Below are 18,871 nucleotides of genomic sequence, written 5' to 3' on the forward strand. Positions count from 1 at the left end.
AAACCAGTCTGACAACAGGTCACCTCTGTTGAAAGTGAAACAGAACACAGCAGTACTGATTTTTAACGACCTTCCAGACCCCAGTTCTAGTTCCCCATGATTCCTAGTAACCCAAGTCCTGGAGCTGATCTTGCAGTTTCAAAAAATTTCTTTTCCTTAAGCTGGTTTTGTGGGCTTTTGTTGCTTGAATCCAAACAAAAATAAAACTGTACGAGTAAAATGAAGCAAACAAACAAAATCTGCCAAAAAGGAGCCCCAGTTCTGTCGCAATTTTGCCAAAAAGGAGTTGTGAGGCCTTAGACAAGTTCCTTCTCTCTAGGCTACAATTCTATCCCTTACAAAATGATGCAGTTGAACTGGATATCTCAGGGGCCTTCGCCCTCTACAATGCTGGCTTAGACACTGGCTCCTCTGGATAACCTCTTGGGGCTACAGATTCCCTAAGAAGGTTTTCCTAAATTTCTTTAGGAGAAATTCTTTCTAAGCTCTTGGGAGCTGAAAAAAATAAAAATAGAAAGCACTCAAGTCTCCACGTCTCTCTTTCCCTGTCGGTAAAAAGTGCAGTTTTATTAGAGGGATGCTTTAAATAATGAGGCTTATCTGACACTCCAATTCTTTTTCATTTTAAAATTAAACTTTAGCATATTATAACTGTACTCACTTCAATTAAGGCTGCCATCTATATCCCTAAAATGCGTACAGTAATAGGATACAATTATGCTTGCCAAAAAATTCTATTTTTTGCAGTTTGTTTCTTCAGAATAATGTAACTCATCTAAACAATCAATATTAAATAAAATGGCAAAGTATTTTAAAGATTTGACACAAGGAAAAAACCCTAAAATTGTAAAATAAATTGTAAGAATATCCTCTATTAAGCCCATAAACCCTGCATTATATAATTTCTTAGTTGACAAAGAAAAAAACCCAGTATTGTTTTGGCCCTTAAATTCCCACCCAAAGAGATTGTTCTCTGATGCTGAAACAAAAATGGTAACCAAATGCTTTGATAGACAACTCATTACAATGAGAACTAAAGCCTTCCAAAATAAGGCAAAGATTTTCCTGTATCTCCCAGATGCCAGGGAAAGTAAAGGAAATATTTCAGCCTTCCATCCCAAGAACGAACTCTGTATCTGTACTTAAAAAAAAAAAAAAAAAAAAAAAAGTGCCTTAAAAATGATCAAGCTCAAGGTACAGTTTTTTAAAAGCAGAAAATGTTCCCAAGGCAGTGTGAAGAAAAAAAAATTATTGAGAGAAAATGAAAAGAAACAAGGAGGAAGAAATCTTTCAACAGAGTAGAAACTGTTAGTCTCTCTGTCTCTCTGTGTCCCTGAAAGGTTTTGATCCAACCCTATTTGTTATCCTAGAAAAGCCCTTCTGAAGAAAGGTCTCAGTGTAAGAACTGCTTGAAAGAAGCCAACCCCTTGGAAATAGGAATGGCTTGGCCATTTATTAATGTCAAATATGCTGCCTGCATGAATTAGTCAGCTTGTCTTTTGGGAGTCATACAGAAAAGTTCTCGTGCACCTGCCTGTTAGTGTCTAACACTTCTGGTTTTAATGACAGCAGTAACAACTATCAGAAAATAAAATTTAAAAAATTTAAAAGCTAAATATTACTATATTCTACTTTGGGAACAGCTGATTCATCAATTTTTAAAGGCTTCTTACTGAAATATAATTAGTGACTACAGCATAAAGCTTGCTCAGATTTAAAAAGACAAAACAGAGTCATTTTCCTAAACTGGCAGAATTCAACCAAATTACCACAAAACTGACCTTAGAAACAAAGAGAAATGGAGCAGAAAAAGGCCAGATTTCTTACTGGCAGTACCACAGTGGCCAACATCCCAGAACTAAGAAAAGCTGCCAAGTGGAAGAGAAAAAATTAAAGGACTTTCCAAAACCAGCTAAGCCCAGTGCACACAGCATTCCCAACAGCCGGAGCCGGAGTGAGCTTCAGAAGCAACACACAGGTATAAGGTCCAGCTGTATTCTTTATTTACAGCACAGTTCAAAGTCATTAAATCCAGTACAAAAGAAATGGCTCTCACTTCCTGGATTGGCACCAGACATCCTACCAGCTGCAATTACATCATTTTTTAATCTATCTTCTGCTTTTACTTTGTGTAGGGTAGGGATGGGGACTTACAAATGGGCTAAAGAGACTTCAACCTCAAAGCCCAAAAGAAATCTCTGCTTGCAGAGATACAAAGAAAGTAACTCTCCCTCTTATGAAAAGCAATCAGGAGCTCTGCTCCAGTTATGAAGGCCACTGATGGTGTGGGAGAGTTATCAAGAAGATTCTTCCTAGACATGGTGCAAAGACAGTGAGAACCCAGGAAATCACATTCATGGGACAGTTGCTCTTACCGTCATCACCCTCTATTCTATCTCAACCTTGGCCCATCAAATCTAATGATACACAAGAGAAGGTAATTACACGTAGAAAACCAAAGTGAATGGGAATGTGGTGGTGAGAACATAAAAGAAGAAACTGAAAACAATCAAAAGTTTCTCAGTGCTGCTTTCCTGCACGGTCATAGAAATCTCTGATCCAATTCTTCATATGTCTGACTTCCAAGGCACGGGCTAACAGCACAGACGTGGGATCTAAGGCATTCTTGGCGCGCAGATCTAAGTGGTGGGCCCCCTCTGAGATGGTGACTGCAACCAGAGTGTCTGTGATATCCTTAGTTACTCCACCTCCTGACCAGGGGTCTAGTTCACCATTGCTGCAAGTAAAAAACAGAAGAAAAAATAAAGGTGTTAGTTTTTCATACTGACACGCAGATAAGCTAGGAGAAACCTATTATATGTTTACCACTTAAAATTATAAACTTGTAACCTGGGGGATTTGATCTGAGGACCTAATTTATCATATGGAGAGATGATTCATACTGGAGTTTTGCAATATTCCTGCAACCAGGTGCAAAAAAAAAAAAAAAGGAACCAGAGATGATTGAAGGAGGTGTTCCCATAAATCAACCTAGATTGTACTGGGATATGAAATTTAGAAACCTGAATTTCAATCCTGATTTCATCATTCAAAAGTTATATAATGCAAGTTACCTGACTCAGTTTCCTCATCTGTAAAATGGAGATAACAGGCCGGGCACAGTGGCTCATGTCTGTAATCTTTGCTCTTTGGAGGCCAAGATGGTGAATCACTTGAGCCCAGCTAGCCTGGGGAACATGGTGAAACCCCATTTTCTTAAGGAAGGGAGGAAGGGAGAAAGGGAGGAAAAAAGAAAGGGAGGGAGGGAGGGAGGAAAGAAGAAAGGGAGGGAGGGAGGGAGGAAAGGAGGAGGCTGCATTTTTTATCCAATACAGTACAGTACTTTGGGAAACAGGATAGTAGATCTGAAAAATGTCACCGGGATCTGGAATCCAAAAATTTGGGCATTACACAAAAATCTTCATTTTACATTAGCTTTAAAGTTAAGGAAATGCTACTAGGTTATTAGTCTCGACTAGTTCACACAACACAATTCAGAATAATGTAAAGATAATCAGTCACTAAAACTGAGTATTTAGTTTAACTGAGTAAAAAATCCAATACAACCACAGACAGCATCCCTAATAATATTTCTGAATAGTTTTGTTGAGATATAATTCATCTACCACAGAATTTGTCCATTTAAAATACACAATTCAATGGTTTTTAGTATACTCAGAGTTGTGCAACCAGCACCACAATCCATTTTAGAACATTTTCATCACCCCAAATAGAAACCGATACTCATTAGCAGTCATTCCCCACCTTCCTGCCTTGCTCTCAGCCCCAGGAAACCATGAGTCTATTTTCTGAATCTATAGATTTGCCTATTCTGGACATTTCGTACAAATGGAATTAAATAGTAGGTGGTCTTTTGCAACAGGTCTCTTTCACCCAGTGTAATGTTTTCAAGTTTCACCCATGTTGCGGCATGAATCAGTACGTGTTCCTTTTTATTGCCAAATAATATTTCATTGTACGAATACATCATATTTTACTTATCTCTTCATCATTTGATGCACATTTGTATTGTTTGCACTTTTTGGCTAATGAGTATTGCTCCTTTGAACATTCACATACAAGTTTTTGTGTGGATGTATGATTTCACTTCTCTTAGGCATATACTTAGGAATTTCTAGGACATATGGTAACAGCCTATTGATTAGCTGCCAGACTACTTTCCAAAGGGGCTACACCATTTTATATTCCCAGTGGCAACATTTGAGGGTTCCACTTTCTCTACATCTTCAACACTTATTATTATCTGTCTATTTTAGACATCCTAGGCTAGTAAGTATTAAACGATATTTCACTATGGTTTTAATTTGCATTTCCCAAGAGACTGATGGTGTTTAAACATCTTATGTGCTGATTGGCCATTTTTATATCTTCTTTGGGAAAATGCCCAGTCATATCTTTGCTCATTTTTTAACTAGAGTTATGTATCTTTTTATTTTTGACTGAGAGCTCACACTCTCTTAACTTGTGTGTTGCAGAGTAAGAAAAGCATGAGCTTTGGGATCAGACACACTTTGGTTCCAGTCTCAGGTCTGCCTCTCATCTACCTAATCTCATGGAAACAGATTCCTAAGGGAAAAAACTGGCACTGAAATACCTGGATCTAAGTACTCAGCCCATTGCAAACATTAGATCACTTTCCCCTTGTATGGCACCTCTTGGCATATCTTTATCCACATACCACTTGAAATAACTTACAGAACATTTTTATGTGTGTTCTGATATTTGTTTAATGCAAACTCCGTTTTGCTGGTATTGTTTATAAAGCCTTACCTATTCTGGATACAAGTCCCTTATTAAATATATGACTTGCAAATATTTTCTCCCATTCTGTAGACTATCTTCTAACTTTCTTGATAGTATCATTTGCAGCACAAGTTTTTCATTTTCATGAAGTTGATTTATCTATTTTTTCTCATTGTTTGTGTTTTTGGTATGGTAACCAAGAAACTGCTGTCTAACCCACAGTCATGAAGATTTATTCTTATGTTTTCCTTTATAAGATTTATCATTTTAGCCCTTACATTTAAGCCTTTGATCTATTCTGAGTTGATTTTTCTTGTTATGGTATGAAATAGGGAGCCAACCTCATTCTTCTGCATGCGAATCTCCAGTTTTCCCATCATCATTTGTTGAAAAAACTTCTTTTCTCAATGAATTGTCTTGCTACTTTTGTTGAAAATCAATAAGCCATACATGTAAGGTTTGACTTCTGGACACTTGATTCTCTTCCACTTGTCTATATGTCTATCCTTATGCCAGTATCACACTGTATTGACTGTAGCTTTGTAGTAAGTTGGAAATCAGGAAGTGTGAGTTCTTCAAGTTCATTCTTCCTTTTCAAGATTGTTTTGGCTATTCTGGGTCCCATATATTCCTATATGAATTTCAGGATCAGCTTGTTAATTTCTAATTTTTTTTAAAAAAAAAAAAAAGGCCAGCTGGAAATTCAATAGAGATCACATTGAATCTGTGGATCAACTTGAGGAGTAATAGTCACCTTAATAGTATTAATTCTTCTAATACATAAACATGAGAGGTCTTTCCATTTAAAGGAAGCAATTTTTAATTTGTTTCCAATGTATACATCTTGCACTTCTTTTGTTAAATTTATTCCAAAGCATTTTATTCTTGATACTATTTAAATCAAATTTTTCCCTAGTATAACATATTATGCATAGATTGCATTCGTGTTTACAAAGCCTTTCACATGTGTTCACTGTAACAACCCTATGAAGTAGGTTTAATTACAATTCTTTTATAAAAGAGAAAACTAATGCCCAGAGAATTTAAAAGGCTTGCCAAAATCATTTGACTTAGCAAATCTGAGATTCAAACACAGCTCTAAAAACCCTAGTCCAATGCTTAATTTTATACTACGTTGCAATTCAGTGGAACCGTGACTACTGTTGAAAGTCGACAGCTTACGCTCTCTTGTGTGCTGCAAAGTAAGAAGAGCATGAGCTTTGGGATCAGACATACTTTGCTTCTAGTCCCAGGTCTGCCTTTCATCTACCTAATCTCATGGAAACAGATTCCCCAGGGGAAAAACTGTCACTAAACTACCTGGATCTGAGTATTCTGCCCATGGCATGTATTAGATCACTTTCCCCTCGAATGGTACCTCTTGGCATATCTTTACTACATACCACTTGAAATCACTTATAGGACATTTTTATGTGTGTCCTGATATTTGTTTAATACAAACTCCATTTTGCTGGTATTGTTTACAACAAAGCCTGAAATAAAAAGTCTTCAAGCTCACATTATCAAAGACATGAAATTATTCCCATAATTTGCATAATCATCAAAAAACTTCTCAACTATAAGTACAACCTATATATAGATGACTACCAAATAATGTATCTAGCCGGGATTGTTCCCCTAAACTTCAGAACCAAAGTTCAAATGTGAACTTCACATTTTTACATGGAAGTCAAATTAGACACTTGGCAGTTCCTGATGCTTCCCAAATGCCAACCAGCTCCTCCTGCCATCTTCCCCAATCTCTGTCAATGGGAAGTCTATCCTTTTCATTGTTCAGGTCAAAAAGTTTGATGTCACTCTTTAATCTTTTTGGTTTCACTCTTTAATTTTCTCATTGTTTAACACACAATCTGTCAACAAATCCTGTCATCTATATCTTCAAATATATCCATAATCTGACCATTTTGCATTACCTCCACTGCACAACCCTAATCTAAGTCACCATTATCTCTAGCCTGAGTTACTACAATAGCCTTTTAACTGACCTTCCTGCCTCTACCCTTGTCTCCCTGCAATTTAATATCAATAGAGCTGCCAACTTGATCCTGTTAAAACCTAAACCAGATAATGTCATTCCTTTTCTCAAAAAGCTCCAAGTTTTCCCATCTCATTCACAGTAAAAACCTAAGTCCTTACTAGAACCAACAAGTTTCCACATAATTCGGGCCCTCTGCTCCCTCCCTGATTTCACCTCCTATTACTCTCTCACTTATTAACCCCACTCCAGCCACACTGACCTTACTCCACCTGAAGAATAGGCTGGGGACACTTCTCTTTCAAGGCCTTTGCCTTCAGTTAATCCTCTTACTCCACCAACTTCATGGCTAGCTCCTTTACTTCCTCTATATCATTTTTTTAAAGTCACTCCTTGATGAAGTCTTCCCTGGTCACTCTAATAAAGTATTTCAACTGTTTTCCCTCCCTATGACATTTTACAGTCCCCTTCCTGGTTTACTTTTTTCTCCTTGTCACTTATATCCTTCTAACATATTTATAAGTTCTATCTTGTTTCATTTCCTATCTCTCAAACTAGAACTCCATGAGAGCAGAGATTTTTGTCCATATTGTTTATTTCTACATCTCCAAGTTCCTAGAAGCAGACCTGGCTCACAATAGGAGGCCCAAAAAATTTACTGAATGAACTTAAAAAGTGTCTAGTTGGCTGTGGCCACATACTGGATGCCCATCATAGACATCTATAAATACACATATGCAAGTTCATAAACACGCTGTAAATCACTTTGGTACTTTTTACGTGGGAAAGAAAAGTTCATATAAATGATTAATACAAATATAAAGAGACTGACCTTCAGCTGTGTGTTAATAGTGGAAAGAACAATGAATTCATTCAGTAGATCTAAGTTGTACATTTTTACTAGCTGCATGACTTTGGGTAAGTTACTGACCCCTGTGAACCTCAATTCTCATGTGGATTATAGAAAAAAAAATGTTTTTTAAGAAAGATAATACCCTTCTCAGACAGAACTATTGTGAGGCCCAAGTCAAATAATATATGTGAAAATAAATAAACTACTACATGAATGTGTGATGTCATTATAGTTATTACCATATTCTGTAAGCATAATAAGTATTACCACTACCAAGAAGTAAATAAATCATGAAAATGTAAATGTACAAATTATATGAGAAAAAAAATTAGGTACATTAAGTATATGTGTGTTTGAAATACAATTTAAAATTGCCTGTCCTGGCCAGGCATGGTGGCTCACACCTGTAATCCCAGCACTTCGGGAGGCCAAGATGGATGGATGGATCACTTGAGGTCAGGAGTTTGAGATCAGCCTGCCCAACATGGTGAAACCCTGCCTCTACTAAAAATACAAAAATTAGCCAGGCGTGGTGGCGCATGCATGCAGTCCCAACTACTTAGGAGGCTGAGGCAGGAGAATGGCTTGAACCCGGGAGGTAGAGGCTGCAGTGAGCCGAGATCATGCCACTGCAATCCAGCCTGGATAACAGAGCAAGACTCTGTTTCAAAACTGTTTCAAAAAAATAAAATAAAATAAAAATTGTCCTCTGTTCAATTGCAACTTAACATCATCCTTGGAAAAAAAAAAAAAAACCTACACTCCAGAAGTGTACTTTTTTGGTTTTATTAAAAACAAAAAGAAAAACTCATGTTAAATACAAGCCTCAGTTTTCAACTACCAGGTAAACTTTTAAAGAAAACTACATAAGGAGTTGGGTTCTCTTAAATTAATAAATCGCCTTTGTCATTATTCCAAATTGACAAGCCCAACCCAGATAGGAAACTCTCCATTATTTGCAAAACAAAAAAGCTATCCCAACAGCCACATAATAAGCAAACTGCATTTGATTTAAAAGGTCATCTGAAATAGCCTAGTGGCTTAGCAACAGTGTTTGGAGTTGCTGAGAGACCTAAGATGCACATGGACTTGAATTTCTTGGTCCTAGATGTGTGAAAGCTAAACCAGTCATTGGGAAATCTACAAAAAAAAAAAAAAAAAAAAAAAAAAAAAAAACTGGCATTCATGAGAGGATCTAGATGCCTGGGTAAAATTTCCCCAACAGGGAGCTTCACTTAGTCACTGGCAACAATTAATTTGCCTGAGAAATGATGTTAAACTAACCAGCTCCTTAGGGACTCCCTTTTGGATTTATACTAAAATAACTGAGAATGACTGTTGGTAAAATTATGTCTACAAGTTGGGAAAGAAAATAAACCTCCCCCCAAAAAACAATTGTGGAATAAAAAAAGAATTGCTGTAATGAGACTATTAACAGGTAAACAAATGTTTACTGAGTGCCTACTACATATCAGGCACCGACCGGGCATGGGACTCCACAGTGAACAAAACAGACAAAATCTCTGTTGCTTATTTCCACGATAATTTGTTCCTTGAAATAACCCTGTTAGGTACTCATTCTTATTCCTAAGTAATATGAAATGGCAATTTGCCCAAGGTCATGCAGCTAATTCAGGGAAGAAGAAAAATGGCATCAAGGTCTACCTGACTTCAAAGCCTTAACTGAAAAATCTCCAATCCAACAATTAAAGATTAAACTTCCCAACCAGAAAAGCAATCACACCTGGATTCGTGTGAGGCAGACTAAGGAGAGAAACCTGGAAATGAAGATTAAGATACTTTCCACAGGGCTCTTTGGACACTTTCTTTTTTTTTCTTTCTTTTTTTTTTTAACTATACTTTAAGTTCTGGGATACATGTGCAGAATGTGCAAGTCTGTTACATAGGTATACACGTGCCACGGTGGTTTGCTGCACACATCAACCCATCATCTACATTAGGTATTTTCTCCTAATGCTATCCCTCCCCAATCCCTGCCCCACTGACAGATCCCAGTGTGTGATGTTTCCCTCCCTGAGTCCACGTGTTCTCATTGTTCAACTCACACTTATGAGTGAGAACATGCAGTGTTTGATTTTCTGTTCCTGTGTTAGTTTGCTGAGAATGATGGTTTCCAGCTTCATCCATGGCCCTGCAAAGGACATGAACTCATCCTTTTTTATGGCGCATAGTATTCCATGGTGTATATGTGCCACATTTTCCTTATCCAGTCGATCATTGATGGGCATTTGAGTTGGTTCCATGTCTTTGCTATTGTAAATAGTGCTGCAATAAACATACGTGTGCATGTGTCTTTATAGTAGAACGATTTATAATCCTCTGAGTATATACCCAGGAATGGGATTGCTGGGTTAAATGGTATTTCTGGCTCTAGATCCTTGAGGAATTGCCACACTGTCTTCTACAATGGTTGAACTAATTTATACACCCACCAACAGTGTAAAATCGTTCCTATTTCTCCATACCCTCTCCAGTATCGGTTGTTTCCTGACTTTTTAATAATTGCCATTCCAACTGGCATGAGATGGTATCTCACTGTGGTTTTGAGTTGCATTTCTCTAATCATCAGTGATGATGAGCTTTTTTCATGTTTGTTGGCCACATAAAGGTCTTCTTTTGAGAACTGTCTTTGTCCACTTCCTGATGGGGTTGTTGTTTTCTTGTAAATTTGTTTAAGTTCCTTGTAGAGTCTAGATATTAGCCCTTTGTCAGATGGACAGATTGCAAAAATTTTCTCCTATTCTGTAGGTTGCCTGTTCACTCTGATGATAATTTATTTTGCTGTGCAGAAGTCTTTAGTTTAATTAGACCCCATTTGTCAATGTTGGCTTTTGTTGCCATTGCTTTTGGTGTTTTAGTCATGAAGTCTTTGCCCATGCCTATGCTTGGACACCTTCTTACTCAGCAACCAGAAACATTTTATAGCTAGTGGCCATGAAGTACACAGAACAGACACACCTGTGGCTGTTCCTTTACTTTGGGAGTGCTCTTTCTTCAGAAAAGTAGGAGAATTTTGAATTTTTTAATAACTTAAAAATGTTTGCATTGTATTTCTCATACCTAGCAAACTATAGAAAAAGATTTCTTTGTAAAAGTAGACTTGCCACTGCAAAAAGATAAACCAGCATCTTTACACAGTCTTGCCTTTAAACTTTCACATGCTTCTGAAGCCTTCCTGAGCTGTGTATTTCATTCATCATCCTTATCAACAACAGGCATATTTACTGGGCATTCATTATGTGCCAGTCACTGTAGCAAACACTAAAGATACAGAGATGGTTAAGATGAAGTTCCTGCCAGTGATAAATTCACAATCTCATGGGGCAGATAGAAACACAAACAAATAACTACATGGAGTGATAAGCGGTACTTATAGGTGCTACTAGAAGTAAGGGGGAGGTAGAAACCTATCCTCCCTTACGGAATATTTCTTGGAGAAGGTATGAGACTTAAGGAAAAAGGAAAAAGGATGAGAAAGGACATTCAGAGATAAGTATACAGTTCCCTGTGGCTAGAACATAAAGGGCAAGGTGAAGAGTGTACTTTCATTTATTCATTCAACAAATATATTTTGAGTGTAGATATTTGCCAGATCTGGGCCAAGTACTTTGATGAGCTCTTTTGATGCACCACAACAACTTTATGGGGTGAGTGGTATTATTATTCTCACTTCACAAAGGATAAAACTGAGAATCAAAAAAGCTTACGAAATTTTACTCAAGACAGCTCACTCTACCTTTGAACAGCCCTTCCTGAAAGTCCTTTCTTACACTGAGCTAACAGTTTCTTACATGGAGCTCTAATTCCTACCCACTGACTTTTCTCACAAAATATGCCCCCTTCTCCAATGATGATAATGATGGTGATGATGACGATTATTATTATTATTATCATTTTGACAGTCTGAGAAAGATAACATAAAAAAGCAATGGATAACTAAAATACTTACAAAAGGGCTGAAGGAAACTAGCTTACGTCCCTTTTGGCCTTCCACCTCCCGCCATGTGAGGATGCTGCCTTAAGGTGCCATCTTGAAAGCAGAGACTGGGCCCTCACCAGACACCAAACCTGCCAGCATCCTCATCTTGGGCTTCCCAGCCTCCATGACTGTGAGCAATACATTTGTGCTGTTTATATATTACCCTCTCTCAGGTTTTTTGCTATAGCAGCACTAGTGGACTAAGACAAACTCAAAGGCTTATGTTTAGGTCTTTTTCAACCCTCTCAGTTCTTTCAAGTTTTCCTGATTTCAAATAACCTAAATTTGGCACAGTTTCCTTAAACATCCTAAGCAGACTTATTTGCTTAACTGTCACTTTGTAAGACTGAGCTTAAGAGTATAGTTTTGAAGAATCCTGTTGAGAACAAGGAACACAACAGAAGAAAATTAAACAAAAAGTAGTTTCAAGTTTTCCATTAAAGTGTCTTGCCTTATATTTGGGGAAAGGTATACTGCTGGGTGGAATACTATGTAGCCATAACAAGGAATGAGATCATGTCCTTTCCAGGGACATGGATGGAGCTGGAAGCCATTATCTTCAGCAAACTAATGCAGGAATGGAAAACCAAACACTGCATGTTCTCATTTTTAAGTGGAAGCTGAGAGAATACACAGATACAGGGAGGGAAAAAATACACACTGGGGCCTGTCAGTGGATGGAGTTGGGGGAAAGAGAGCATTAAGAAAAATAGCTAAGGCCGGGTGCAGTGGCTCACGCCTGTAATCTCAGCACTTTGGGAGGCTGAGGCAGGTGGATCACCTGAGGTCAGGAGTTTGGGACCAGCCTGGCCAACGTGGTGAAACTCCATCTCTACTAAAAATACAAAAATTAGCCAGGTGAGCTGTAGTCCCAGCTACTTGGGAAGCTGAGGCAAGAATAGCTTGAACCCAGGAGGCAGAGGTTGCAGTGAGCCAAAATTGTGCCATTGCACTCCAGCCTGCACAAAAAGAGCAAAACTCCATCTCAAAAGAAAAAGAAAAATAGCTAATGCATGCTGGATTTAATATCTAGGTGATGGGTTGATAGGTGCAGCAAACCACCATGGCACATGTTTACCTATGTAACAAACCTGCACATCTTGCACATATACCCCGGAACTTAAAATAAAAATTAAAATTAAAAATTAAAAGAGAAAATAGAATGAGTCTAATGAGTCAGAGACCTTTTTTTGCAAAGTGGGCAGTGCTACCAGCCTAAACTCAGAGTCAACGTACAGGCAAACAGCTCTCCTCATCCCTAAAAACTTTTGACTACATACCAAAGGCCAAATTTGACTCTTATTTAAAAGAATTTGTAGAGTACAGTGGTCGGAGAGGTACTGGCAGGAGCAGCAATGCTCCCAGGGGCCTGGGGCTGAGCTGTCCGAGTTCCCATGTGCTGAGCCCACTTGAGCCACAGCCATGTCTGGGGATGAGACAGTTTTTGATCCTACTATGAGCAAGAAGAAAAAGAAAAACCCCTTTATGTTAGATGAGGAAGGGGATACACAAACAGAGAAAAACTAGCCCAAGAAGAGGAACCGGAGCCAACTGAGGACAAAGATGTAGAAGCCAATGAAGATGACAGTAGGAAAAAAGACGTTTCTGATGTTCTAGATGACCTGAACTTCTTTATTCAGAAGAAAAAGGAGAAAAAAAAAAGATATTTGATATTGATAAAACTGAAGAAGTTGTAAAGGATCTTAAGATTGAAAGTGATGTTCAAGAACCAGATGAACCAGAGGAGGACCTTGACATTATGCTTGGCAATAGAAAGAAGAATGTCAAGTTCCCAGATGAGGATGGAATACTAAAGACACAGCTCTAGCCAGGAGTGGTGGCTCATGCCTGTAATCCCAGCACTTTGGGAGGCCGAGTTACGTGGCTCACGAGGTCAGGAGATCGAGACCATCCTGGCTAACATGGTTGAAACCCTGTCTCTACTAAACATACAAAAAATCAGCTGGGAATGCTGGCGGGAGCCTGTAGTCCCAGCTACTTGGGAGGCTGAGGCAGGAGAATGGTGTGAACCTGGGAGGTGGAGGTTGCAGTGAGCCAAGATCATGCCACTGCACTCCAGCCTGAGTGACAGAGCAAGACTCTGTCTCAAAAATAAAAAAGATATAGCTCTAGAAGATGAAGATAGCAAAAAGACGATGTTGTCTCATTCAGTAATCAGATAGGCCCTGTGAGGTAGGCTCAGAAAGAGACTGCACATATGAGGAGCTGCTGGATCATGTGTTCAACATCATAAGGGGAAAGAATCCAGATACGGTTGCTTGAAAGAAAAGGAAATTCACCATGAAACCTCCACAGGTCATCCAAGTAGGAACGAAGAAAACTCCTTTTGTCAACTTTATGGATATCTATAAACTATTACATAATCAGCCCAAACATTTCCTTGCATTTTTTCATTTATTTTGTTTTGTTTTGTTTTCATGTTTCTTGTTTTTTTTTTTTTTTTGTTATTGTTTTTGTTTTTTGAGACAATATCTGGCTCTATTGCCCAGGCTAGAGTGTAGTGGTGCAATCTCAGCTCACTATAACCTCCACCTCCTGGGCTCAAGCCATCCTCCCACCTCAGGCTCCCGAGTAGCTGAGACTGCAGGCACATGCCACCATGCCAACTAATTTTTGTATATTTTCTAGAGATGGGGTTTCACCATGTTGCCCAGACTGGTCTCGAACTCCTGGGCTCAAGCAAGCCATTTGCCTTGGCCTCCCAAAGTGCTGGGATTACAGGAGTGAGTCACTGCACCCAGCCTCCTTGCATTTTTGTTGGCTGAATTGGGTACAAGTGGTTCTATAGATGGTAATAACCAACTTGTAATCAAAGGGAGATTCCAACAGAAACAGAAAATGTCTTGAGGTGATACATCAAGGAATATGTCATTTAAGTTATGGGGCTGCCCCCTTATGAACAGAGTAGTGCCTCATAAAAGGGCTGGAGGAAACTAGCCCTTGATACATCAAGGAATTGTCAAGGTGATGTCACACATGCTGATCACCAGACACAATCCTGCAGAAGGGTACCCGACTCTGTTTCTTATAGTGCGAAAGTTCTGTTGCCAGTATCAACACCAGGCTGTCACGGGCAAATAAGCACAGCTGCATGCCAAAGCTAACCAATTTGCTAATCACTGATTTTGCAGTGTGTTGTAGAGATTTGGCTGGATAAGTATGCCATCAGAGTGGACCTACCATTGTATTAAAAACAAGATTAAAAAGCTGCCAAGTTCTTTGGTGAGTGGTTGGTTGGTCTGAAATCCTTGCAAGATGCCGATGCTCAAGCTAGTGATATACTCATTGCCTACTTTAACAACTGTCAGAGAAATGTGATATGGGGTAAGGAGGTACCTTTTAAAAATCATTCATAGACTTCTGTAAAATGCAAGATAAAGTTTTAACAGATTTTTTTTTCAAAGAGTAAAAATTAAAACAAATAAAAGAACTTGTAAAAGAATGACATTTACAATTTTAAAAATAGCTCTGGTTAACAGGTATGTAGTGGTATCTCCTATTTCTATATAGACTTGGGGAAATTCTTGAATAACTCGTTGCTATTTTAATAGCTGACAACCTAATGTTCAACTCAAAACATGGAAATTTTGAAGGCCCAGTCAGATACACATAGAGTCTGCTCAATTAACTCCAATGTGAACCAGTGGCAAATATGTGACTTCTTAAGGAGCAGTGTAATGTAGAAAAACAAACATGGGATTTGTAGTCAGGCCATAATAGAAAGCTGGCTTTATCACTTAGTAACTAAAACAAAGCTGGATGAGCTTTGGCAAGTGATTGAACACAGCAACTTTCAGTTTCCTTCACAGTGAAAAAGGGCCTAGAAGAACTACTTCACAGGGTTGTTGTGAGGATTTAACCAGGTAATTTATTTAAAGTGCCTCATTTAGTACTTGGAACAGAATGCAGTGGGCACTTCAAAAGTGTTGAATACTGAAATTTTTTATTATCATCAACAACAGCATAACAATAATAAGGCAAATTGAGAACAGCGGATGATGCTTTATTTTGTGCTGGAGAGGTTTTTTTTAATATTTTAAAAATTTTGTTGCTGTTGATTTTTAAGACTTTAATAAAGCACATTGGTAATAGAGCAAAAAATTCTATCTCTTCTCAGCATCCTATCTTTCAAGGCATAGGAAAACATGACGGGTACCACTGTTGTATTCTATATTGTTCTATTGTCCAGGATCTTCCTGGTTCTATTTTTTCAGATATTCTATAAATGTTCCACCAACTGAAGTTTATCTTTGGACAGTAAAAACTCACCTGAAAACAATGTTTGAGTGTGAACTGATGTTTTTGCCTCCATACATAGTAGTGATCCAGGAGGGCCTTGGTCTCACACCCCACTGTTCAAAACACTCATCACAAAGTTCCTTTAAGTTCCATGAGTGAGGTTCAAACATGTCATCGACACCATTAGTACAAAACGGCATGACTACTTCTGTGCAGGCCTAAAAAGCAAACCAAGAGAGAATCCAATTAGAAAAATGAGGCAAAAAGAGGTTAAATAAATAATACAAAGTCATAATGCTGGTAAGTAGTAAAGGCAGGGTTTGAACTCAGGCAAGGCCGCTTCAAAGCCCCGTTCTTTACTTGTGTGCCCTATAATCTCTCATTATTCTTAAAAAGACTTGGTCAAGAAGCCACAGAAGTCAGGATTATATCCCTTCACTGCAAACTGCTTGATTTCACATTTATTATCATATTTAACCCTCAAAACAACTCTGGAAGGAAAGTATTATTATTATTACTGTCTTATTGTGCAGATGAAGGACAAATTAGACTCCCTTTCTCTTATATGTCTATAAAATGCTCCCTTTGTAGGACTTATCAAGATCTATTGAAATACTAATTACTTACTTTTTCACTACACTATATTTGATCATGTACTATTTATCTTTGTATCTTTGAAACCTAGAGGAGTGCCTGATGCATGGTAAGAACTCAATATATATTTGGTGATTATTAAATGAACAAATGAATGAACAAGAAAACTTGTCCATAGTATCACAGCATAAAGTAACAGAAGCCAAAACTGGATCCAGGTTAGGTGACAAAATCTTGTGTACCCTGATTTTTTCTTTACAGCACAGCTGTATCAGTGAAAAGTAAGTTCCACTTGGGGAAATTATACATATTTACCTGATAGCTCCAACCCAGTGTTCCCAGACTGCTAGTTGCTGTCTCTGAAATATTCAGGCATTTCACCTGGCCCGAATAATTGTAATATACATTCAGAGCTTGGAAAATATTCTGCAGCAGTAGTGAATCAGATACATTGGGATTTTTCAAATACTGGCACACTACCTGTCATTTTAGAAAGATAAATGGGGAAAGAGTCAGAATATGAATATAAAATTACAGTTTAATAACACAAAGAAGAAATATGATTTTTATCTGATCATAAAATATTCTTAAGCTACTAACTGCATTGTTTAACAATTTCTCTCTTGAGTTTAATCCCCTCCATAAATGACTAAATATCTTCAATTACTCCCTAGGCTATAAAAATAAACCAAAGTCATTTGCATCTACCATCTTAGCTTCCTCTTTGCTGCCTTTGCTCCAGCCTAGGAAAACCATTCCCCACCACACAGGCTCCTTCTTCCCCTTTGCCCTTGCTCACCCTAAAACACTGTTTTCCAACTGCTCTCCCACTCCACTAATGCCTTCAAACACCAACTCATCTTTTACAACACTCAGCTCAAATATCACCTCCTCTTTTCAAGGCTATCCTTGCCTATGTTTCCGAGTTGGGAAGAACTCAACCTCTCCCTTCTTGGTGCCTCCATTATACCCTGTACCTATTTTTATTAGAGCCTCTGTAATGCTCTACTTCACTCACTTGATTCCAGAATGTCTCCCTCAATACTTAGCAAGGTATCTGGTACGTAAATGTTTGCTGAATGAGTTACTATATTTTTATAAAAATGCAAAATTTATAAAATCTCATATGGAAAAACTATACCAAGGTCCAGCATCCATGGTGTGATAAAAAGCATATGCTGCAACTCCCCAGCTCCCAAATATTCCTATCACTATCCTACAAAACATGCCTGGAATCCTAGCTATAAAAATCAGACAATATTCAGGGTTAGGAGTAAAGGTGAGGACTGACTAAACAGAGCCAGTGCAAACTTTCTCGGGCACAGAAATATTCTATACCTTAATAGGGTTACATGAAAAATGATATAATTTGTGCATTTCACGGTATCTAGATTTTACCCCTCCACCACCGAAAGAACCATACACAAATATTGAACTCTCATTAATGATAATAAAGCTGAAGTATTTAAGAGGAAGATGTCTGCAATTTACTTTAAAATTCATTTTAAAATAAGATAAAAGATACATGAAGTGATGGATAGGTGAATATATATGTGACAAATCAAATATAATAAAATATTATTTATTGAATTTAGATGTTAGGTTTATGAGTGTTCACTATCCAATTATTTTAACTTTCCATATGTTTAAAATTTTTCATAATAAAATGTTGGAGAAAAATAACAGGCAATGGAATCATAGCTGAATAATATTAACAACAACAACAGCTAGTAATTATTAAGCCCTGGGTTTCCAACCAATACACCATGTAATCCTATCAGGTAGATGATTGTCCATTATTTTACATGAAAAAAAACCCTGATTCTTAGGTTAAGTCATCTTCAAGGTCACTCAGTTAGTAAATAATAGGGCCTAGATTTGTCCCCAGCTGTCTCTGGTTATGAAATATTCATCTTATCCATTATGTCACACAGCTTAGGAAGTGTCCACCTGAAAAACCACAAATAGCCCCAGTGGCAAGGAAAACCCGGTAAGCTTGAATCTCTATTGACTCTGACATGAATTCAGTAACCTGGTCCTTTCCCATTTCATATGGAAAAGATTATATATATAATAGACTAGTCCTGACAAAAAAGAGACTAGTCCAGAGAAGAAGCCCGGAAAGGAGCCCAGTTACCCCACCTCAGGGAGAGAGATTCTGGGCAGCAGGCGTAACAAGGCCTGGGCTGGGGGCATGCTCCCAGTCAGGAAAGGAGGATATTGAGAAAGGATGCAACCAAACCCAACCCTTCATCACAGTTCTGCCTGGCACCAGCTGCCAGTGAAAAAAAAAAAAAAAAGGAAAATTGTAAACAAGAAAACGAATTTTCAGGAAAATTCAATGCCTCTCCCCAGGTATATTCTGCACAACAATATTTCCATGGAATGTTAATTGGTACTTTGT

General features: G+C 38.0%; 1 protein-coding gene across 2 annotated transcripts in view; it reads right to left on the reverse strand.

Annotated features, from left to right (window-relative positions):
* Nucleotides 1-1,981: 1,981 nt before the first annotated feature.
* PRCP (prolylcarboxypeptidase) overlaps nt 1,982-18,871 on the reverse strand; it is an 81,349-nt gene continuing 64,459 nt past the window's right edge. The window contains exons 7-9 of one of the 2 annotated variants that reach the window (XM_028832587.2): nt 16,783-16,947; nt 15,904-16,091; nt 1,982-2,737 (exon numbers count right to left, since the gene is read on the reverse strand). In XM_028832587.2, coding sequence (XP_028688420.2) covers nt 2,521-2,737; nt 15,904-16,091; nt 16,783-16,947 — 570 coding nt within the window. In that variant the 3' untranslated portion in view covers nt 1,982-2,520. 2 annotated transcript variants of the gene reach the window in all.

The sequence above is a fragment of the Macaca mulatta genome, chromosome 14 (genome assembly GCF_049350105.2).
Source record: "Macaca mulatta isolate MMU2019108-1 chromosome 14, T2T-MMU8v2.0, whole genome shotgun sequence".
In the NCBI taxonomy this organism is placed as follows: Eukaryota; Metazoa; Chordata; class Mammalia; order Primates; family Cercopithecidae; genus Macaca; species Macaca mulatta.